The following is a 22,895-nucleotide window of genomic DNA, read 5'->3' as shown; positions in this document are numbered from 1 at the left end:
AGATTGTATGTTGAACGCTCTACAACAAAGCTTTGTGTCCAGCAAGCTTACTCTGCCCTTAACCTTGTTCTGAACACCTCCAAAACAAAGGTCATGTGGTTCGGTAAGAATGCCCCTCTCCCCACAGGTGTGATTACTACCTCGGAGGGTTTAGAGCTTGAGGTAGTCATCTCATACTTGGGAGTATGGCTAGACAGTACACCATCCTTATCCCAGCACATGTCCAAGCTGCAGGCTAAGGTTCAATCTAGACTTGGTTTCCTCTATCGTAATCGCTCCTCTTTCACCCCAGCTGACAAACTAACCCTGATTTGGGTGACCATCCTACCCATGCTAGATTAGGAAGATGTAATTTATAGATCGTCAGGTAAAGGTGCTCCCGAGAGGCTAGATGTTCTTTACCATTTGGCCATCCGATTTGCCACCAAGGCTCCTTATAGAACATCACTGATGCTTATTTATAAAACCCTCAAGTCTCACTCCCCTCTGAGATACCTACTGCAACCCTCATCCTCCACATACAGCACCCGTTCTATCAGTCAGGCAAAAATGCACCCCCCCCCCCCCAGGGTTGGATCTAGGTCCCCAAAGCACACATTGTTCTTAATAGACTTGCCAAGTTAAATAAGTATAAAGTCCATTTCTGTAATCTGTTTTCGCATTTCCAAATGTACAATTCATGTTTTTCTATGCCTTTACCCACAAAACACCTGTGGAGTGTTCAGATAGAAATATGTTATGTAGAACAAACACGCATTTCTGACATGTGATTACTAGTTCCACGTCGGCTTTATTCATGGAAAATCTGCCTTGTTCAACAACGTTGGGCAACAATGTGGCACTTTGTTTGCAAGGACAACTTACCTAATTGCTTTAAATGAGTTACCACAAAGCACTTTCATTTATCAAAGTTTATTTAAAAGGAAATGTGATCTTTGCTTCTCAGTGTACTAAAAGAAAAATTAGATAACAAATAAATGACCTTCCCCGTAACCCTCTTGAATTGGTCAAAACAACGGAATCCAATCAGTGTCTTAGGGAGGTTTGAAAAAGAATGAGTCTGATTAAATCATTACCACCGTTTGCAGTCTCAAGCAAGAGGCGCTATGAACGTTCCTTTGATGCAAATCAACCTAAACACCTACCTGCTTACTACATGCCGAGATGAACTTCCCCTACAACAACACCCATCAGCATGAACACCGCTATCTCTGTGAAGTCAATGTGAACATTTCTTCAGGGGGGGGTTATGCCTGCATAAAGTAGGACACTGCACTACATTTCACGTTAACGCAAAGCTGTACCTGGCAGTTTACGTCAATGCATCTGCTCAATTATGTTCATTTGGCACCTTGAACACAAATGCCCAATCTGCCACCAAGTTGCTCTTGTAACTACTTGAGAGAAATAGCGTTGTTCAGGCCATTAGGTTGCACTACGTGGACACAGCAACCACACAGCAAATGATCCATGATTACGCTGACAGTTGGACGTGTAGATTGTGTATTGGCTCTGTATAAAATCTAAGATACAGTACTTCGGTGTTCCGCTGGTTCATCTTCTATTGCCGGCATTCTAGAATACGAACAGACACCCATTCATTCACCCACCTAAAAGGATTGACAAAAGAAATATATAAAAACGGGTAAAATAATATCTAATTAAACTCATTTTTACAGCTAAAATACAAAAATAACCTGACGTGATACTGCTCCCTCACACAATCCAGACGCTGGGCAAAAATTGGCATATAAATACAAAATGTAAACACTGGTGGTAAACTACCACGTCCATTGCCAGTTTCAATTTGTAATGAAAAGTTTGCTCTCTCCCATCTGAAAATGTGTGCATTTTCAAGAGTTCACATTAGCAGGCACTGGTTTGGAAGTCAAGAGGCAGTAATGGGATGGCCTGGTCCCAGATCTGTTTGTGCGGCATAAACAGACCTGGTTCCAGGCTAGCAATGGGAAGCCTGAACACCCAGTAGGGTTGGGGCAGAGGTCATTCCGAGTCCGATAGGACGATCACTTCGTCCGGGTCACATTGAGTGGCCACGTTGACCTGAAAATGACACAAAGTGGAGATTGTTAAGAGGTTTGTATAGTGTACACAAGTGACGTCACAGCAGTGGAGTTAGAACAAGACACACACACACTGCATTCAAAGTATTCAGATCCATTTACTTTTTCCACATTTTGTTACAACCTTATTCTAAAATTGATTAAATTGTCCCCCTCAATCGACACACAATACCCCATAATGACAAAGAAAAACAAGTTTAGAATTGTTTGCAAATTTATGAAAAGTAAACTGAAATATTACATTTACATAAGTATTCAGACCCTTTACTCAGTATTTTGTTGAACCTTTGGCAGCTATTACAGCCTCGAGTCTTCTTGGGTATGATGCTACAAGCTTGGCACACCTGTATTTGGGGAGTTTCTCCCATTCTTCTCTGCAGAGGCTCTCAAGCTTTGTTAGGTTGGATGGGGAGCGTTGCTGCACAGCTATTTTCAGGTCTCCAGAGATGTTAGATAGGGTTCAAGTCTGGGCTCTGGCTGGGCCACTCAGGAACATTCAGAGACTTGTCCCGAAACCACTCCTGCTTTGTCTTGTCTGGGTGCTTAGGGTCGTTGTCCTGTTGGAAGGTGAACCTTCACCCCAGTCTGAGGTTCTGAGAGGTCTGGAGCATGTTTTCAATCAAGGATCTCTGTACTTTGCTCTGTTCATCTTTCCCTCGATACCGACTAGTCTCCCAGTCCCTGCAGCTGAAAACCATCCCCACAGTATGATGCTACAACCACCATGCTTCATCGTAGGGATGGTGCCAGGTTTCCTCCAGACGTGAGGCTTGGCATTCATGCCAAAGAGTTCAATCTCGGTTTAATCAAATTTTATTTGTCACACGCGCTGTGAAATGCTTTCAAGCCCTTAACCAACAATGCAGTTAAGAAAACACCCCCCAAAAAGTAAGATAAGAATAACAAATAATTAAACAGCAGCAGTAAATAATAGCGAGGCTATATACAAGGGGTACCGGTACAGAGTCAATGTCAAGGGGCACCGGTGTCGAGGTAATATGTACATGTAGGTAGAGTTAAAGTGACTATGTATAGATAATAACAGAGTAGCAGCAGCATAGAATGCATGTTTCCCTCCCTATAGCACTTGTAACATCAATGCGCCACAAGAGGAATATTTAGGTATGTGTGTGTGTAATATATATATATATATAAGCTGTTCTATGGGGTGGTTTGATTTTCCTATGAATTACTTGTTTTGTTTGCAGAGGAAAAGTACATGTGGACTGTTCTAGCATCCTCAAAATGCACCTCAGCAGAAATATTTGTTCATGTTCCATATTTTTGTTGTTGTGTGGCGGAAATGATTTTGCTGCGGCGCAAGCACCACAGCAAAAAGGAGAAACACTGGACATACACTGTCAACTGTGGGACCTTATATAGACAGGTGTGTGCCTTTCCAAATCATGTCCTATCAATTTAACTTACCACAGGTGGACTCCAATCAAGTTGGAGAAACATCTCAAGGATGACCAATGAAAACAGGATGCACCTGAGCTCAATTTCGAGTATCATAGCAAAGGGTCTGAATAATTATGTAAATAAGGTATTCTATTTAAAAACGCACACCTATTAAGACGAGGTGCTGGCTAGCGGAGTAGAAACTTGAAAATAAAAGAGAGCCGCACACTCTAGGAGCGCCGATGCAAAAATATAATACCAACGTTTCGACATCAGGTATACCCTGATGAAGACAGCTTGGCTGTCGAAACGTTGGTATTACATTTTTGCATCTGAGCTCCTAGAATGTGCGGCTCTCTTTTATTCTATTTAAATTAAACCTGTTTTCGCTTTGTCATTATGGGGTATTGTGTGTAGATTGTCTTCTAAAACATTAATCCGTTTTAGAAGAAGGCTGTAACAAAATGTGGAAATAGTCAAGGGGTCTGAAAACTTTCCGAATGCACTGTATGTTTGATATGCTGAGCATATGTGGAAAAAATGTTGTGTCATGATATTTAAACATCAGCAATCATCATTTACCCTCACCTTGTTTTTCTTGGGAGGCGGGGTGGACTGGGAGCTGGTGACCATCTCCTGGGTGGGAGAGTCTGCCCTGGTGGAGTCCGCCTGCAAGGGGCTACTGGTCACCACATCCATGTCCAGAGGGAGGTCACGGTCACTGCACACGGACAGAGAGGATTCATTCATTCAAGTCTCCACATTTGAAAATGGATAGGTATCTCCACTGATTTTTTTTCTCTCCCATCATTCATTTTGGTGCTACAGCCTTACCTCCCATTGTGGTGCCTTAGAACCCCGTTGTAAGACTTCCTGGATTTCACCTCCTCCTCTTTCCTCTTTCTCTTCCTGCCTCTGCAGGTGTCTTTGGGACTGGGTGGCCTGGGGCTGCAATTCGCTGACCTCGTCTCAGTGATGACCGTGCAGGAGTCCTCATTGGTCGAAATTAGCACCGGTGACGGTGGCAAAGAGACCTGATTCGCCGTCATGGGGGAGGCTGAGGAGTCCTTCGTTTCCACACTAGTGGTTATTGACACAGCTGAAACGTGATTGGAGGAAACAATGTCCTCCTTTGTCAGGTTGGTATTGGATGATTTGTTCCCCTTGTCTACCTCCATCGCCTCTGATTGGCTGGGGCTGTCTGTGGGGGATTCGTCGACTAAGGAGGAGATCCGTGGGGTGTCAACCCGGGAAATGGGGCTGATTCCGCTCATCACGGAGTCTTTGTCCACCTCAGCGTTCCCTTCATCCTCTCCTCCATCCTGGTCTCTGTCACTCCCACCATCCACCTCGTTCTCACTCTCGTTTGCTGCCTCTACTTCGTTGTCCTCCCCCTCCTCATCATCCTCTGAAAAAAAAGAAAACCCAAATCAGTTGAAAACAGATTTTTTAAATTTGATTTCTCCATGTTGTTGCCAAAACCCAGGATAAACCGGGTTAAAACACTGAATTTGAGAAAGGTGCCGTGTAAATACAAATGATCATCCTCATCACCTGGCCCTGCTTGTGATTTGCTGGCCTGGATCTCCTCCTCGATGTCTGGATCAGACGACTCGTCGTCTTCATCATCATCCTCCTCCTCAGCTTGCTCCTCACCCTCACCATCCTCTCCCTTCTTCAGGGGATTGTCATCGGCTGTGGTGGCCTCCAGCGCCGATGACTGACCCTTCCGTTGACACACAGAAAAGACAGACAGTGAGTGGTGACAGATATAGTAATTCATGTAAATAAATACCATGTATTTTCAAAGCAGATGTGGAAAAGCGTTGGCTGACTACAACAGGTCAGAATTACAAAACATTTTTAAAATATCACCTCCAGTCATTTCTAAAATGTAAATTGGTCTCCTTCAACACCTTTCTCCTCCTCCTACCTCTTTCTTCTGCCTCTCTCTCTCTATCCGTTTAGCCCTCTCCTCCTCCTCTGTGTCGTCCTGCTTCAGGGCGTATTTGGAGATGACCTGCTCCAGGCTGGAGAGAGCCACCTCCCGGTTAGTGCGCAGCTTACGGGCCAACGTGGGGTCCAACAGGGCAGGGTCAGTGGCTGGTAAGAGTGGGCAAAATGAAAAGGGAGGGGGGGGGGGGGGGGGGGGGGGGGGGGGGAGTGAGAGAGTTAGTGACTTCGTAGTCCATCTTCTTAAATAGTTCCCACACATCCAACCTGATATCCACAAAGCAGCATACTGGTGTCACTCTTTCTGTAATTGTGTGTCAACTACCAGGTTCACAGCTTCACACACAATGTCTCTCATTTATGGCTCTTGTCTCTCTGCAGCAGAGGGTGTGGGGTACACACATACATACATACAAACATACATACATATACATATATTTATTTTTTTAAACCTTTATTTAACTAGGCAAGTCAGTTAAGAACAGATATTCTTATTTACAATGACAGCCTAGGAACAGTGGGTTAACTGCCTTGTTCAGGGGCAAAACAACAGATATTTACCATGTCAGCTCGGGGATTCGATGTCGCAACCTTTCAGTTACTGGCCCAATGCTCTAACCACTAGGCTACCTGCCGCTCTAATGTGTATGGGGGTGTGTTCGTCAATTCAATTTTGAGTGCCAGAGTGCCCTCAGGGTGTTCGTAAATTCAGAGCGTTGTCAGATTGTCCGTTCGTAAATTCATAGCGTTCAGAGAGCACACTGGACACTCTGGCCGAAGAGTAGGGTTGATCTGAGCGTTCTGACCTCACAATGCCAGTCAAGCACCCACGCTAACTGGCTAACGTTGGCTAGCTACTTCCAGACACAAACGTGGGAACAGCTCACTGACCATTTTACTCGCCCTAGCAGAGCTGGTTAGGCTGTTTTCATGTTATCCAGAGTGTTGATGACTGTAACTAACTGTGCTGCTGGCAACAATATAATTATGCGTTTTTGCCGACGTTCGTGAATTCATCAGTTATTCTGCGCTCTGGCATTCTCAAATGAGAGTGCTCAGAAATCTCCGAAATCTGAGTAGATAGCCAGAGCGAATTTACGAACACACCCATGGTGAGCAATATGTTTAGAACATCGAATCGCAATACATATAGAATCATGAGAATCCCAATACATATTTTAAATCGGCACATAAGTATAGTAATAATATCGTATGGTAATTTCCAGCCTAGTGTGTAATTCTCTTTATTCTTACACACAGAAAGACAGACGGAAACATACAGCTCCAACTAGGAATGTAAAGGTGTGTGTATTACGCTCTCTTACCGGGCTTGTAGAGGTCTGTGAGGTGCGAGCCGAAGTTGTAGACCATGTCGAGGTGGCGTCTCTCCTGCAGGCGATTGCCGGTCTCGCGGAAGGCGTCCTGAGCGATCTGGGTCAGCTGCTTCTTGCTGAGGTTGAGGCCGTGGCGCTCGTTGGCCCGGCGGATATGTTGCAGGATGTCTGTGTAGTCGGGGGGATTCAGCTGGGCCTCGGGACTGTTGATGAAACGCTCAATCTGCAAGTGGGGGTGGGAAGAGCAGGATGAGGAGGGGTCAGAGTGTACTGTATTGCCATGAGAAAACACTAAGGACAGCAAAATCAATTGCTAGGAACACAAGCATTTCGCTACACCCGCAATAACATCTGCATGCGACCAATAAAATTTAAATGGTTATTGTTTTCATGCATTTATTTCTGTTCCTTGATATTATCTCATACTGAGGTTAGTTTTAAATCTAATATTCATCCATAGTCTTTTTAACATAAATTAGCAGTGGTCAAAAAAGCATTGGGTTGTCAATAAACAATGTTGGTTACCTTTCTGTTGACCTCAGGGTAGCGTGTCCCTTTGTATTGGATCCTCTGCTCGATCACTCGGCCTGTCAGACTGCTGCAGCCCTTCAGCTCACAGAGCTTATCATAGATCTTCATCATCTGAGAGGAGAGAGAGGACTTCAGTGGCTTCTATCTATCAAAGTCATGTACAGTTAACACATTTAGTATGTGGCTCAAGCAGGAATCAAACCCACAGCTCTGGCGTTACAAGCGTCACACTCCAACCAACTGAGCCATTGGAACCAATAGGCCTCAGTGATCTGACCTTGCGCTTGAGCTTGTGCTCCTGGATGTAGCTGGAGTCCTCCTCTTCTAGCTCGTTGACACTCAGCTCCTTCTCCTGCAGCCGCCGGATCTCATCATTGTACATCTTCAGCAGGTTCTCCAGGTACGCAATCTGAGAGAGCGAGCGAGATGTGAAGATATGCCTGGCACATTGCTCCTTATGATGAACTATCAGATGCAAAACATTATAGTAATCTACACCAAATCAATGCTTTTAAACCCTTGAGGGTGACCAAGTGCACACTTTGGGCAGAAGAGTAATAAAGCTATAGAGAAGTCATGGACTCTGTCCATTCTTGGGGCTGCTGACCTGTCTCCGGGAAGCCTTCTTCGTCTTCCTCTCCTCCTCCTCTTCCTCCTCGTTCTTCTCTTCCTGCTGCCCTGAGGTAGACGGTAGCTCCTCTGTCGGTGCCTCCTCTTTCATCTCCTTCTTCTCCCCGGCGGTAGGCTCCACCTTCACGACAGTCTGCCTCCTCTTGTCCGAGTGCTGTTTGAGGACAGTGCACAGCTCGTTGATGTAGACAAAGGTCTTGGTGCGGCGGGCCTGGGCGCGCGTCAGGCAGCGGCCCAGCGTGTTGCGGAACTCCACCGAGGCCAGGAAGTTCGGCGAGGCCTTTGAGTGCTTGGCGTGCAGGAAGGTCATGACCTCAGGGCAGTCCTGTGTGTGGGCCGAGCAGTACTCTACAAACTGAACAAAGCGAGGGAGGGGAGTGAACGAGGGAGAAGGGTTTAGAAGAATGTTGTTCAATCTTTCCACTGGGGGGGACACAGGGTTGGTGCAGACTTTTGTTCCTGCTCAATACATGGGCTTAAAGATGAGTTATAATCAGGTGTGTTAGTGCTGGGATTGAGCAAAAGCCTGCAAAACTATGGGATTAGAAAAAACACTGATTAAGAGTGATGTGGGAAGGCCCAAATTCGAAAGGATCACGCACAAATTCGTTATGATTTCCGTGATCTGACATGATCGTGATGGACTAATTGCCTGCAAAGACTCAAAGCCACAGCCGTAGTTGTGCTTTCCAGTTTTGCAGCTCCACTGACATATTTGTAATGTGACTGCACCAAACATCTCCACCATCCATCCATGTACCCTCTTACCTCAGTAAATAGCTTCTGGTTTTCTGCTTTAAGAACATGGCTTTCTTTCTTCACTGTGGCAAAAGGAGATTGGGTGATGTGAGTTGGAGCGGGCTGTTGGATTTTTGGGGGAGTACGATGATTGGCTGAGGGTTTAGAGGAGGTGGAGGAAGAGGGTTGAGGCCTCTCCTCTTCCTCATCATCATCATCAAGGATTACAATGCTGTCCATCACTACTGCTGAGGCAACCGCCATCAGATAGGGACTATTCTTTGCTGAGGGACGGCAAAAACAACTGTGTTAAAATGATGCCTTGGGCAAATTCAAAAGTACCATACCACTGTCATGCCATCTGGTTTAGTGAGTCTATCCAATACAATGAATGGTCAACCATTTTTACAATACGACAATTACACAGGATCAGGCACAGACATCACTGCTACCTATTATCCATTGTAAACCCCACACTGTCCCTTTTCACCAGCACGACCTAAAACAAATGTTATAACAACAAACATTGTTTATATTTTGTAGGCTTATCTACAACGAAAACAGACACTGACCGCCAGTAACGTGAGCTAGCATGCTAGGCTAACGTCGAGGACTCTTGCTAAGTAGTTCATTTTTTTGATTAAACTAGATTTGAGCTGGTTGAAACTTCTGTCAGGAAAAAAAAACACGTTTACTGCAAAAACACTTCAAACACCACTGTTGTTTGTTGTTTCCTTGTTGGCTGGCTAGCTCGCTAACCTCAGTTAGCAACAAGCTAATGTTAGCTGCTGCTCAGGAAAGCGCCAATCTCTCCGGGTAAAATGGTAGGGGTATGACAAAGACAACATGTAAACAAATACTTTTACTAGCTTTATGTATGAAATGCAGATGTATATAATAAAGCTACTGTTTTAAGACCGTGGTTAGACGGTTAGCTATGGACAAAACAATGATAGTCAACTTACCCGCCTGATACCGAAATGTCTCGCCCCGAAGAGCTCGGGAACATTCAAGCCTACCATTGGTTGTTGGTTGGTTGTCGCTCAGTAACATCATCGATCATTGGCTATTCACTTTACTCCAGTTTCACATGTCAGGTGTTTTGTCCAAATTGTCTACATTTGCCCGTCAGCTTGTTTAAAGCTGTATAAGTCACTTTTTGGTCGACCCGAACAAATTCACATATAAATGTGTGTTATGGATCTGTCATGCTAGAATTGTTCTATGTGCGCTATTTCTATGCTTCTTGTTCTTAAGTTTTTTAGTCTTTTACTTTCGTTTTTGTACACCAGCTTCAAACAGCTGAAAATACAATATTTTTTGTTAAATCTTATATTTCACAACAGTTTAAGAATAGATTGGTAAAATGATTTTCTACATTATACTTGCTTGTTTTATCACATAAACTGAAACTATTAGAATTTTAGCAACCATGAAATGGCGGAGCGATTTCTGCATAGTGCATTTACCTAAACAAATTCGTTATTTAGTTTTTCTGAGACTCGTACGATGAATATTGATAGCATTAACATAAAAAAATAAGAAGAATGTGTATTTCATTTGGATTAAGCGATTAGGCGAATACAGTTGCGCTCCTTGCAACTGACAGTACAACCATATGGTTAAAACTAGGCCAACTCCAGCAGCGACGAGTTTGGGCTGAATACACTTGTCAGTCTATACTTGTAAAAAAAAAAGAAAGAAAAAAAGGCCATTCTTTAATGCCTACCTTGAGACTGTGTTCGTCCTGTGTATCTGCGTGTTTTTCAATCATATATATATATAAGAGTATAGAGTGGTAGTGCATAAAGTAACTTCCTACTCCATTGAAAAACAGTGGATACGGGTGCAGTTTGACAGACATCACATAAAACGGTACTTTTATCAAAAACGATGGATTACAACACACACAAAAAAATAACACAGTGACACAGGACAAACATGTACAGGGTGGGAAGAATGTACATTTTTACAAGAATCCACTGACTTGAGACTTGATGCACACGCTCGTCGCCGCTCAACTCCATTCTAAATCGTGGAGTTGAGTTTAGTCAGCTAGGTTATGACCAAGGAAAACGTCGAGTATTCACATCCTTGAGTCAAGTTGTGTGGAAGCAGAAGCACCCCTAATCAAAAGATCCTAGGATTTTCATATGATAAGTACTTCTTATCTACTTATCACATGACCAATAACACAAATTCAACAACGGGGAAAATGCTTTGAAGATTAAGAATTTATTACATCCCATCACAAATAGTCCTCATTAGCTCAAAGTTGTTGCTCATTCCTGGCAAATACACTAATCTAACAATTCTGATGTGGTGGTAGCAACATCAATAGCAAAAAACAAAACATCACTATAGCCTATATACCGTCTATACAAGGTAAGATAAAAATTAAATAAAACCCTAAACAAACTAAATGAAAACAATATATAAACACACTTCCAGGGAATTACTAATTCCAATTGAAAGGATTTTGTCTTAATGTTCACCTTCAGAATCAATAGAAGAGCCAATAATGACAGGGTTCAATCTTTAATTCCAGGGTCAATTAACCCAATAGAACCACTAATAACACAGCACACAACTATCTACATCCATATGTACATACGCTCATGTGCACAAGTCTCTTGAGTTCTTCTACAGAGGAATTCACAGTTGTATAACCGTATCAGTCACCCAATCAAATATTTTTATTCCCCCGACCACTTGTTAGATCGTTCATTTTCAACTGCTGTCAGAAACTCAATATCTTCTTTCCGTGTACCACCCTCCACAAAACGGTGCACTTTTATTCCTGAAATTCCAGCTTTGTTGGTTCCATTACACACTCACCACGGAATCCCAGGTGTTTCCACATTTACTTCACTTTCTGTAATTGAGAGAGGATAAGGATGAGCCCAAAGTGTGTAAACTAACAAAAAAAGACAATGGGAGAAATCCAAGGACCTATATAACAGATAATGTCATCATATTACATAGTAATCCGTAGTAAATACATTTGATTGATTGACAATCCAGGGGCTGGAGTTTTAACTAGAGGGATACAGCTTGAGATAGAACCAATTTGGGCAGGACAGTGTTAGCTGGGAAATATACATAGACACATAGTAGTTACACTTAACTACAAAATATGTCTGACGACATTTACTAAAAGCGCAATTACCTTCTCTTGTGAGTTAGTATCATCGGACCCTATAAAGGCAAGAAAAGGTCAAGCATTAGATTGACACACAAGATCCAAATGAATTTGAAAGATCCACATTCACACTGTAGCTTCACGGCTTCAACATCTTTTTTTGTGTATCTTAGTTCAAACCGATTGTAGTTACCAGAGCTAAATGTCCAGGAGACGATCTTGATTAAACCATAGAGCCCCAGGGCCACGGCAACCATCGCCATGGAGTCTTCAATGGAGGGACCATTAACACCTGATTGGGATGAAGAGATAGAGTACATTTAAGACATACTCAGGATAAGTTGTGTTGTGTCAAGTCAAATGTTTTTGACTTTTCAGATCAATGTAATTGCATATCAGAAATGATAACCTGGGCTGTTCAAGCCCTGAATGCTGATTGGCTGACACCCGTGGTATATCAGTAGGTATACCACAGGTATGACAAAATATACATTTTTATTGCTCTAATTACATTGGTAACCAGTTTATATTAGCAATAAGGAACCTCTGGGGTTTGTGGTATATGGCCAATCTACCACGGCTAAGGGCTGTATCCAGGCAGGTGGCATTGTGTCGTGCAAAGAACAGCACTTAGCAATGGTATGTTGGCCATATACCACACCCCCTAGGGCCTTATTGCTTTATTATACTGGTAGGCCTAGAGACACTGCTATATGGACCTATGTATGGAATGTAAAGAACATTGCTTGAGGTAGAAATTGCCCCTAACCACAGATTGATTCCCTTACCCCAATCCTAACCTTTACCTCTACAGGGATACAAATATCAGGCTCTGAATCAGTGAACCCAGGAGCAACATCCATCAACTCAATGCAGCTCTATTAAATGATCTCTCACCGATGACATTGAGGGTGACGCTGGCCCGCCGGGTGCCTCCAGGATGGACGGCCACACATGTGACCTCCCCCCCACGGCCAAGGTCCAGCTTGGCTGAGTCTAACTCCAGACGGGTGGTCTGGCTGTAGGTGTTGTCTGGGCCCTGCCTGTGGCCTGTCACGCTGCCCTGACCCAGGGGCCTGACCTTGCCGTCAGGCCCTGTTAACTCCCAGTAGAACTCCAGGGAGAGGGGGAAGAATCCTGACGCCTCGCATTGCACCTTCACCACCTGTCCGGGCACGGAGAGAGGGAGCGGGGAGGGGAAGATGGAGAGGGACGGAGGCTCTGGGAGAGATAGAGGGAGAAATAGGAGTGAGAGAATGAGGTAAGAGGATTATACACATAAATGCCATGTTTTCTAATGATATACCACTATAAGAATGTACTGTATATGGAGTAGTTATTACAGTGAATATACTATACATGTAAATACATAGTGGTTGAAATTCTACAGGTCTAAAACAAACATTGCAACGCTTTAGTATTGGCAGACTAATCAAGCGTATTCATCTCTCCTCACCTACAATCTCCAGCTCCACTGCCACCTGAGCCAGGAGATAGGGCAAGTACGCCGTGCAGATGTAGGTCCCTGTGTGGCGCACTTCAGCTTCCTGCAGGATCAGTGAGGCATTTCCTGTCTCGTGCAGAGCCGTGAAGTCTAGCCCCGCTCCCTTTTCCTTGGTCTCGGCAAATCGGTCAGTCTTGCCGTCGTAGGCCAGGACCAGACGGCCATCGCCCCTGAACTGGTAGCGCCACTCCACGGCGAAGCCCGAGCCAGAGAGAGGAGAAGAGGCCTCCGCCCAGAACCCACAGTCTAGAACCACCGGTTCCCCGAGTCTGGAACGGACCAAGGGGGTTCGACTGGACACACTGAGCACCACTGGGAGAGAGAGAGAGGGGTAGGAGAGAGACATTAAACTTTCACACTGCTTTATCTGTGACATTGCGTAGTAATATACATCACTGGATTCTATACTTCTTCATGGCATATGACAAATTCATTTCAATTACTTTCTTTTCAATATTTTACAAGTCAGTTAAGAACAAATTCTTATTTACAATGACGGCCTACACCGGCCAAACCCGGACGACGCTGGGCCAATTGTGCGCCGGCCTATGGGACTCCTAATCATGGCCTGGATTCGAACCAGGGTGTCTGTAGTGATGCCTCTAGCACTGAGATGTAGTGACGCCTCTAGCACTGAGATGCAGTGACTTAGACCGCTGCGCCACTCGGGACCCCGGTTAATAATAAGTCATTATCACTGTGGTGTTGGTAACTGTATACAATTTTGATTAGAAGTCCATCTTTAACACTTGTAATGGTTAAATACAACAATCTGACTTTAACAACCCTTGCTCAAGAAGAATGTAATTATTTTTCAATCATAGGGCTCTTTACCAGTGGGTTCCTTGGTTGCCGTGGGAGCACGCATGACACTGGACAGGGCCAGCTGTCCGTCCAGGCCCTGCAAGGCTGCAGAGTACCAGTCAGCTTGCAGGTAGATAGGACTGTGGGCAGAGTCAGTGAGCGGGACTGCCCATTGAACGGTGGAGGGCTGGGTCATGAAGGGGTTTATCTCACACTGTGGTTTATGGACTGAGCCCTCTGGTGGGTGCAGAGAGGAACTGCAGAGGATGGCTGCTGGGTCTGATGAGAGAGAGGGAGATTTGTCTGTAGAGGTGGTCCTTTCAATGAAATAACATTTATTTTTCTGAAACGCTCTGCCTAAAACGACAACACTCTTGTAGTCTTGTATAACTTAAATGAGAGGCTTGGTGTTAGAGGATGGCGAATTGTTGAGCTGTAACACCAAATTGACGGAGTGCACCTTTAACAGCGACTGGTTTGTCATTCAAATCCTACATAATTTCTAAAGAGATTGTCTTACATAATGTACAATGTATAGGTACTGACCAGTGATGTAGTAGACTCTATCATGGCTGATGTCTGCAGATGGTCTCTGCTGTGACTTGGTTTGTTCACTCTCTGGGTCTGTATTGATATACAGCAGTGCCTTCTCCTGAATCATTGCAGCAGGGAATCCCCCACCTCGACCTGGTTTCTCCTGGACAAACCAGCACTCCAGAACTGGACAGCTGGTCCCATAGACTGGAAGAGAGAAGGACGAGAAAGTTGTGTGAATATGTGAGACCGTCAATGTGGACAGGTGAGAAGATAAAACTACTGTAGATTAGCTTGGTAAGAATAGATATGAAAAGGCAATCAAAAGAGCAAATGGAGATGCTTAATATTCAGACAGTGAAAAAAAAATATTGTAAGTCCCTATTACTGTAAATCTCTATTATTGAACTGTAATACATTTTAAAAAGCAATTGCATTCGTATGAATGCATATTTGCTGTAAGGCTGTTAATGTGTTCTTGTCATTTCACACAATGATCTAAATTAATCAACCAAGTCCAATGCATATACAAGCGACAAAGTAAAAAGTATCACAGATCAATGTAGATTAAGTAGATACGGTAGCAGCAGTTGTTTCAAATTGTATCATATATTAAGTCATGTTCAATATTCTTCAATATATATATTTTTAAAAGCTACACCACAGATGCCGGATAGTTGAAAGGAAATACACGAAGAAAAGTCGATCATTTTACCTTGTATGAAGTAAGTAAAGGCGAGAAACGATAGCTTGTAAATTGTTGAAATATTGGCCATGGTTGTCTTCGAAAGTGTTATCGACTGTTCTGGTGTAGTTTGGAGTTGTTAAAGCATGGAGAAATATGATTTTGTCTTCGGACTTCCCCCGTGGCCTGCAGAAACTGCTTTCACTTTCATTTTTCAGGCCGACATTTGCATAGCTAGACGAGGCACAGATAACGATAAACCATCACGGTGTCCAATATTAGGTTAAGTCAATACACTGGTTTTATGAGGCGCAAATTGCATGAACATGTGAAAAATATACTTTTTTACAAACTCAAGAGAGCTTCGTGCACAACATGATTTGTCCCGCAAAGAAATACGACGACGTCACACATTGCAGAATGCACACTCAACACTAGATGGTGCACCAACACTGACGTTACTTTCAAACGTGCCCCAGCGTGGTCAAGATCACTTGATTTCTTTGAAACTGGAATCTGGGAACATGCACACCATTGGAGTTCCTACCTGGCTGGCTGCTTCTGTTCGAAATTACGAACGTCACAAGGATTTCGGTACAGTGGCATTAATTAATAAATGATAGATCATTATTTGATGAAAGAGTTAGCCCCTGTCTTGTCTTGTATTTCCAGTCAACAGGTGAAAAGTGCTCCCTTTTAAATATAACATTTAAATAGCTTGTTTTTCATTCTTCCTGAATTGGAATGTCACAGAGTTGCCTGATTCTTTGCAGAATGCAGAGAAACAAGATGGCAAGAAGGAATAGGGTAATCTGATCCAAGATTTGTTTGTGGTGAGGCAACTTCTACTTTGATGTCGAGAGACGGAGTCGGGTGAAGTTGCCCTAAAACGCTGATCTTGGGTCAGATTTGCATTTTCCCAACTAATGGTTAAGGTTTGCAATGGACGAGGGGAAGCTGATCCCATATCTGTTCCTAGAGGAATCTTTACCCCAGAGCGACAGGTACCCAAAAGTCAAGTGACTCATCATGTGATTTCTTTGAAACAGTAGTGAGGAGAGTTACAGTCTACATATAGATGGCACTGTTGCATTGTTTATCCTTCACTGTAGCTGTTTTTTAAACTCTTTTATTGTTCATTTCGGGGACTTTCCATTCACAAACTGAACTTGCTTTGGTTATTTCCTTCACTCACATACCAGAACACACTGGAAGTGGGCAAGAATTCCAGAACACATTTTCATTGGGGAGAGAAAATGTGAAAATATGATGAAAGATTACTTGGTTGGATGTGTAGGCTTGTTACTGTAGTTATGGTCAACACATTTTCAGCTGTTATACACTGGCTCTGTTTTAGTTCTTTCAGTAGCTTAGTCTTAGTGAAGCAAAAACACTTTTTAATTGAAAAGAACGTGTCAATGTAATAGTCCTACATCCCACTCAGCAGTATAAATATGAACAACCATGTATAGGCTACTAGAACTAGATGATGCCTCAGTGTGTCGGCCATTTTATTTTATTTTATTTTTTTATTTCACCTTTATTTAACCAGGTAGGCTAGTTGAGAACAAGTTCTCATTTGCAACTGCGACCTGGCCAAGATAAAGCATAGCAGTGTGAGCATACAACAAAGAGTTACACATGGAGTAAACAATTAACAAGTCAATAACACAGTAGAAAACGAAGGGGGGGTCTATATACAATGTGTGCAAAAGGCATGAGGAGGTAGGCAAATAATTACAATTTTGCAGATTAACACTGGAGTGATAAAAGATCAGATGGTCATGTACAGGTAGAGATATTGGTGTGCAGAAGAGCAGAAAAGTAAATAAATAGAAACAGTACGGGGATGAGGTAGGTGAAAAGGGTGGGCTATTTACCAATAGACTATGTACAGCTGCAGCGATCGGTTAGCTGCTCAGATAGCTGATGTTTGAAGTTGGTGAGGGAGATAAAAGTCTCCAACTTCAGCGATTTTTGCAATTCGTTCCAGTCACAGGCAGCAGAGTACTGGAACGAAAGGCGGCCAAATGAGGTGTTGGCTTTAGGGATGATCAGTGAGATACACCTGCTGGAGCGCGTGCTACGGATGGGTGTTGCCATCGTGACCAGTGAGCTGAGATAAGGCGGAGCTTTACCTAGCATAGACTTGTAGATGACCTGGAGCCAGTGGGTCTGGCGGCGAATATGTAGCGAGGGCCAGCCGACTAGAGCATACAAGTCGCAGTGGTGGGTAGTATAAGGTGCTTTAGTGACAAAACGGATGGCACTGTGATAGACTGCATCCAGTTTGCTGAGTAGAGTGTTGGAAGCCATTTTGTAGATGACATCGCCGAAGTCGAGGATCGGTAGGATAGTCAGTTTTACTAGGGTAAGCTTGGCGGCTTGAGTGAAGGAGGCTTTGTTGCGGAATAGAAAGCCGACTCTTGATTTGATTTTCGATTGGAGATGTTTGATATGAGTCTGGAAGGAGAGTTTGCAGTCTAGCCAGACACCTAGGTACTTATAGACGTCCACATATTCTAGGTCGGAACCATCCAGGGTGGTGATGCTAGTCGGGCATGCAGGTGCAGGCAGCGACCGGTTGAAAAGCATGCATTTGGTCTTACTAGCGTTTAAGAGCAGTTGGAGGCCACGGAAGGAGTGTTGTATGGCATTGAAGCTTGTTTGGAGGTTAGATAGCACAGTGTCCAAAGACGGGCCGAAAGTATATAGAATGGTGTCGTCTGCGTAGAGGTGGATCAGGGAATCGCCCGCAGCAAGAGCAACATCATTGATATACACAGAGAAAAGAGTCGGCCCGAGAATTGAACCCTGTGGCACCCCCATAGAGACTGCCAGAGGACCGGACAGCATGCCCTCCGATTTGACACACTGAACTCTGTCTGCAAAGTAATTGGTGAACCAGGCAAGGCAGTCATCCGAAAAACCGAGGCTACTGAGTCTGCCGATAAGAATATGGTGATTGACAGAGTCGAAAGCCTTGGCGAGGTCGATGAAGACGGCTGCACAGTACTGTCTTTTATCGATGGCGGTTATGATGTCGTTTAGTACCTTGAGTGTGGCTGAGGTGCACCCATGACCGGCTCGGAAACCAGATTGCACAGCGGAGAAGGTACGGTGGGATTCGAGATGGTCAGTGACCTGTTTGTTGACTTGGCTTTCGAAGACCTTAGATAGGCAGGGCAGGATGGATATAGGTCTGTAACAGTTTGGGTCCAGGGTGTCTCCCCCTTTGAAGAGGGGGATGACTGCGGCAGCTTTCCAATCCTTGGGGATCTCAGACGAGATGAAAGAGAGGTTGAACAGGCTGGTAATAGGGGTTGCGACAATGGTGGCAGATAGTTTCAGAAATAGAGGGTCCAGATTGTCAAGCCCAGCTGATTTGTACGGGTCCAGGTTTTGCAGCTCTTTCAGAACATCTGCTATCTGGATTTGGGTAAAGGAGAACCTGGAGAGGCTTGGGCGAGGAGCTGCGGGGGGGGCGGAGCTGTTGGCCGAGGTTGAAGTAGCCAGGCGGAAGGCATGGCCAGCCGTTGAGAAATGCTTATTGAAGTTTTCGATAATCATGGATTTATCAGTGGTGACCGGCCATCTTATGATTAAGGATAGATAGACACAAGATGGCTGCATACTGACGCTCTTATTGGAAAGGGTGTGGGACTTACCTCAACACTGTTTGACTCCACTTTCCATTGCATTTCTATACTATATGATTTTATTGTTGTGTTTTTCAAACCATTTCCTATCAAATGGAGCTAGATCCAACACAATGTACGTCCTTCAATGGCTCCCATCCAGTATGCCAAATAAACCTCCATTGACCTTAGCCTGAGATAGCTCTATTGTGTCATCCTCCCAAACCACAAGCCCTCGAAGAATGCTATTGGAAGAATACATTGTTTCTCCTCTTTCACATCATCCTCCCATGTTATTGATTTGAGTCATGGCCATTGTAAGAACTAAACCTACAGCAGTAGATTGCTGGAAGACCTCCCTGTATGTAGGCCTACCACAATACGCTTGCAGGTTATCTAGATTGTTTTAGATGAGAAAAAGTGCATTCGGAAACTATTCAGACCCCTTGACTTTTTCCACATTTTGTTACGTTACAGCCTTGTTTTAAAATGGATTAAATAAATAAAAATCTTCATCAATCTACACACAATGCCCCATAATGACAAAGGGAAAATGTTTTTTTTTACATTTTAGCAAATCTATTAAAAATAAAAACAGAAATACCTTATTTACCTAAGTATTAAGACCATTTGCTATGAGACTCGAAATTGAGCGCAGGTGCATCCTGCTTCCATTGATCATCCTTGAGATGTTTCTACAACTTGTTTGGAGTCCAAATTCAATTGGTTGGACATGATTTGGAAAGGCACACAATTGTCTTTATAAGGTCCCACAGTTGACAGTGTATGTCAGAGCAAAAACCAAGCCATGAGGTCGAAGGAATTGTCCGTAGAGCTCAGAGACAGAATTGTGTCAAGGCACAGATTTGGGGAAAGGTACCACCACATTTCTGCAGCATTGAAGGTCCCTAAGAACACAGTGGCCTCCATCATTCTTAAATGGAAGAAGTTTGGAACCACCAAGACTCTTCCTAGAGCTGACCGCCCGGCCAAACTGAGTAATCAGGGGAATAGCCTTGGTCAGGGAGGTGACCAAGAACACAATGGTCACTCTGACAGAACTCCAGAGATCATCTGTAGAGATGTGAGAACCTTCCAGAAGGACAACCATCTCTACAGCACTCCACCAATCAGGCTTTTATGGCCACTCCTCAGTAAAAGGCACATGACACACATCTCTGGTCTGATGAAACCAAGATGGAACTCTTTGGCCTGAATGCCAAGTGTGACGTCTGGAGAAAACCTGGCACCATCCCTACTGGGAAGCATGGTAGTGGCAGCATCATGCCGTGGGGATGTTTATGAGCTGCAGGGACTGGGAGACTAGACGAGGGAGAGATGAACGGAGTACAGACAGATCCTTGATGAAAACCTGCTCTAGAGTGCTCAGGACCTCAGACTGGGGCGAAGGTTCACCTTCTAACAGGACAATGACCCCTTAGCACACAGCCAAGACAACGCAGGAGTGGCTTTGGGACAGGTCTCTGAATATCCTTGTGTGGCCCAGCAAGAGCCCGGACTTGAACCCAATCTAACATTTCTGGAGAGACCTAAAAATAGTTGTAAAGCAACGCTCCCCATCCAACCTGATAGAGCTTGAGAGGATCTGCAGAGAAGAATGGGAAAAACTCCCCAAATACAGGTGTGCCAAGCTTGTAGGGTCAAACACAAAAAGAGTCGAGTCTGTCATTGCTACCAATGGTGCTTCAACAAAGTACTGAGCAAAGTGTCTATTTTTTTTTTAGCAAAAGAATAAGGCTGTAACGTAACAAAATGTGTAAAAAGCCAAGGGGTCTGAATACTCTCTGAATGCACTGTAAATTACTTTATTATCAATTGTCACAAAGACACGGATGTGTCTTTTTCCTTTATCCCAATACATCTGATATACAGGGCCTTCAGAAAGTATTCACACCCCTTGACTTTTTCCACATTTTGTTGTGTTACAGGCTGAATTGATAATGGATTCAATTTAGGTTTTGTGTCACTGGCCTACAACACAATACCCCATAATGTCTAAGTGGAATTATGTTTTTGGAAATTTCTGAAAATTAATCAAAGATGAAAAGCTGGAATGTCTTGGGTTAATAAGTATTCAACCCCTTAGTTAAAAAAAGAAAGAAATTGTAATGTTTTTTTTTACCCCTTTTTCCTGATATCCAATTGGTAGTTAAGGTCTTTTCCCATCGCTGTAACTTTGGTACAGACTTGGGAGAGGCGAAGGTCGGGGGCCATGTTCCCTTCAAAACACGACCCCGCCAAGCCGCACTGCTTGCTTAACCGGGAAGCCAGCCGCACTAATGTGTCAAAGGAAACACCACACAGCGGGCGACCGACGTCAGCGTGCACTGCGCCCGGCTGCCACTAGGATTCGCTACAACGCGATGGGACAAGGACATCCCAGCCGGCAAAACCCTCCCCTAACCCGGACGATGCTGGGCCAATTGTGTTCCACCTCATGGGTCTTCCAGGCTGTGCCACAGCCCGGGATCGAACTCGGATCTGTAGTGACGCCTCTAGCACTACGATGCAGTTCCTTAGACTGCAGCACCACTCGGGAGGCCAAACCCCCTTGTTATGGAACGCCGAAATAAGTTCAGAAAGAAAGATGTGTTTAACAAGTCACATAAGTTGCATGGACACATTCTGTGTGTAATTATAGAGTTTAACAAGATTTTTTAATGACTAACTCTTCTCTGTTCCCCACACATACAATTATCTGTAAGGTCCCTTAGTCTAGCAGTGAATTTCAAACATATATTCAACCACAAAGCCCAGAGAGGTTTTCCAATCCTTCGCAAAGAAGGGCACCTATTGGTAGAAGGATTAAAAAAAGCAGACATTGAGTATCCCTTTGAGCATTGTGAAGTTATTAGTTACACTTTGGATGGTGTATTAATACACCCAGTCACTACAAAGATACAGGCATCCTTCCTAACTCAGTTGTCGGAGAGGAAGGAAACCACTCAGGGATTTCACCATGAGGCCAATGGTGACTTTAAAACAATTACAGAGTTGAATGGCTGTGATAGGAGAACACTGATGATGGCTTAACAACATTGTAATTACTCCACAATACTAACCTAAATAACAGAGTGAAAAGTAGGAAGCCTGTACAGACTAAAATATTCCAAAACATGCATCCTGTTCGTAATAAGGCACTAACGTAAAACTGCAAAAAATGTGTCGAAGAAATTAACTTTATGTCCTGAATACAATGCGTGGTTGTCTAGCAATGATCAACAACCAATTTTACAAAGCTTTAAGAATTTTTTTAAGAAAATATTGTACAATCCAGGTGTGCAAAACTCATAGCGACGTACCCAGAAAGACTCACGGTTGTAATCGCTGCCAAAGGTGTTTCTAACAGGTATTGACTCAGGGGCGGGAATGCTTATGTAAATGAGATTTTTCTGTATTTCATTTTCAATATATTTGCAAAGATGTCTGAAAGCATTTCACCTTGTCATTATTGTGTAAAATGTGTAGGAAAAAATCTGTTTAATCCATTTTGAATTCAGGCTGCAACAACAAAATGTGGAATAAGTCAAGGGGTATGAATACTTTCTGAAGTCACTGTATGCCAGAGAATGAACTGTCAACACTTTGAGGTGAATTTCAGTGATGGGAAAACTGCAACTACACGAACCTGGTAAAGATCAAGATAAGGCTTCTCATTGAGGTGGTGACCTTTTACTCTATGTTTCTGCATGAAACCCATTTAACTATCACAGACTTAATGACATTATCACTGTCATCAGACCTTTTCTTCTGTTTCAGATCAAGTACAGTTTTACATTAGTCTGCTTGTCTGCTTGTCTCAATCTTACGGCTGTCTTTCTGTCTGTCCATATTTGCAAGAGTTGCAACTAAGCCATCAAAGTCAGTGAAAATATCCAGATCCCCAGGAGAGCACTGTT

At 43.7% G+C, this 22,895-nt stretch overlaps 2 protein-coding genes and 1 long non-coding RNA gene across 8 annotated transcripts in view; 1 reads left to right on the top strand and 2 right to left on the bottom strand.

The window, feature by feature from the left end:
* Positions 1 to 770: 770 nt before the first annotated feature.
* LOC109907530 (death domain-associated protein 6) lies at positions 771 to 9,854 on the bottom strand. Of its 4 annotated transcripts, XR_002257559.2 has the most exons (12): positions 9,634 to 9,854; positions 8,699 to 8,952; positions 7,908 to 8,285; positions 7,578 to 7,709; positions 7,295 to 7,411; positions 6,761 to 6,992; positions 5,416 to 5,585; positions 5,037 to 5,208; positions 4,317 to 4,890; positions 4,071 to 4,203; positions 1,947 to 2,061; positions 771 to 1,610 (listed from the first exon to the last, which is right to left on the bottom strand). XR_002257559.2 is itself a non-coding variant. In XM_031793624.1 (11 exons), the coding sequence occupies exons 1-11, from the start codon at positions 9,722 to 9,724 to the stop codon at positions 2,002 to 2,004; spliced, it is 2,313 nt and encodes a 770-aa protein (XP_031649484.1). In that variant the 5' UTR covers positions 9,725 to 9,854; the 3' UTR covers positions 771 to 2,001. The 4 variants fall into 4 exon arrangements, 3 of the variants coding, with proteins under 3 accessions (XP_031649484.1, XP_031649485.1, XP_020361137.1); XM_031793624.1 differs by having other exon boundaries at positions 771 to 2,061; XM_031793625.1 differs by lacking the exon at positions 9,634 to 9,854 and adding an exon at positions 9,428 to 9,581 and having other exon boundaries at positions 771 to 2,061.
* A 1,030-nt stretch (positions 9,855 to 10,884) lies between these two features.
* LOC109907531 (tapasin) lies at positions 10,885 to 15,770 on the bottom strand. Of its 2 annotated transcripts, XM_020505550.2 has the most exons (8): positions 15,368 to 15,770; positions 14,665 to 14,859; positions 14,149 to 14,397; positions 13,267 to 13,626; positions 12,708 to 13,031; positions 12,004 to 12,102; positions 11,838 to 11,866; positions 10,885 to 11,543 (listed from the first exon to the last, which is right to left on the bottom strand). In XM_020505550.2, exons 1-8 carry the CDS (start codon positions 15,426 to 15,428, stop codon positions 11,532 to 11,534), a joined length of 1,329 nt encoding a protein of 442 aa, XP_020361139.1. In that variant the 5' UTR covers positions 15,429 to 15,770; the 3' UTR covers positions 10,885 to 11,531. The 2 variants fall into 2 exon arrangements, with proteins under 2 accessions (XP_020361139.1, XP_031649483.1); XM_031793623.1 differs by having other exon boundaries at positions 11,838 to 12,102; positions 15,368 to 15,715.
* A 23-nt stretch (positions 15,771 to 15,793) lies between these two features.
* The window catches only part of LOC109907532 (uncharacterized), a 12,869-nt gene continuing 5,767 nt past the window's right edge, over positions 15,794 to 22,895 (top strand). Inside the window, exon 1 of one of the 2 annotated variants that reach the window (XR_002257560.2) lies at positions 15,794 to 15,931. This is a non-coding gene — a long non-coding RNA (uncharacterized LOC109907532). The remainder of the gene's footprint in view (positions 15,932 to 22,895) is intronic. The other variant, XR_004203598.1, reaches the window with a different exon arrangement.

This window comes from Oncorhynchus kisutch, linkage group LG17 (genome assembly GCF_002021735.2).
Source record: "Oncorhynchus kisutch isolate 150728-3 linkage group LG17, Okis_V2, whole genome shotgun sequence".
NCBI classification, from domain to species: domain Eukaryota; kingdom Metazoa; phylum Chordata; class Actinopteri; order Salmoniformes; family Salmonidae; genus Oncorhynchus; species Oncorhynchus kisutch.
Note: the sequence above shows the minus strand (reverse complement) of the source record. Positions and strands in the feature narration are given on the sequence as shown.

Excerpts from the sequence above, each read along its gene's own strand:
- LOC109907531 (XM_031793623.1), bottom strand. The coding sequence starts at position 15,428 with ATGGCCAATATTTCAACAATTTACAAGCTATCGTTTCTCGCCTTTACT. Across the intron at positions 14,860-15,367 it reads CTTTACTTACTTCATACAAG|TCTATGGGACCAGCTGTCCA; the intron begins GTAAAATGATCG and ends TCTCTCTTCCAG. Across the intron at positions 13,032-13,266 it reads AGTGGAGCTGGAGATTGTAG|AGCCTCCGTCCCTCTCCATC; the intron begins GTGAGGAGAGAT and ends TATCTCTCCCAG.
- LOC109907530 (XM_031793624.1), bottom strand. The coding sequence starts at position 9,724 with ATGATGTTACTGAGCGACAACCAACCAACAACCAATGGTAGGCTTGAA. Across the intron at positions 7,710-7,907 it reads AGAAGGCTTCCCGGAGACAG|ATTGCGTACCTGGAGAACCT; the intron begins GTCAGCAGCCCC and ends TCGCTCTCTCAG. Across the intron at positions 5,586-6,760 it reads CACAGACCTCTACAAGCCCG|CCACTGACCCTGCCCTGTTG; the intron begins GTAAGAGAGCGT and ends CACTCTTACCAG.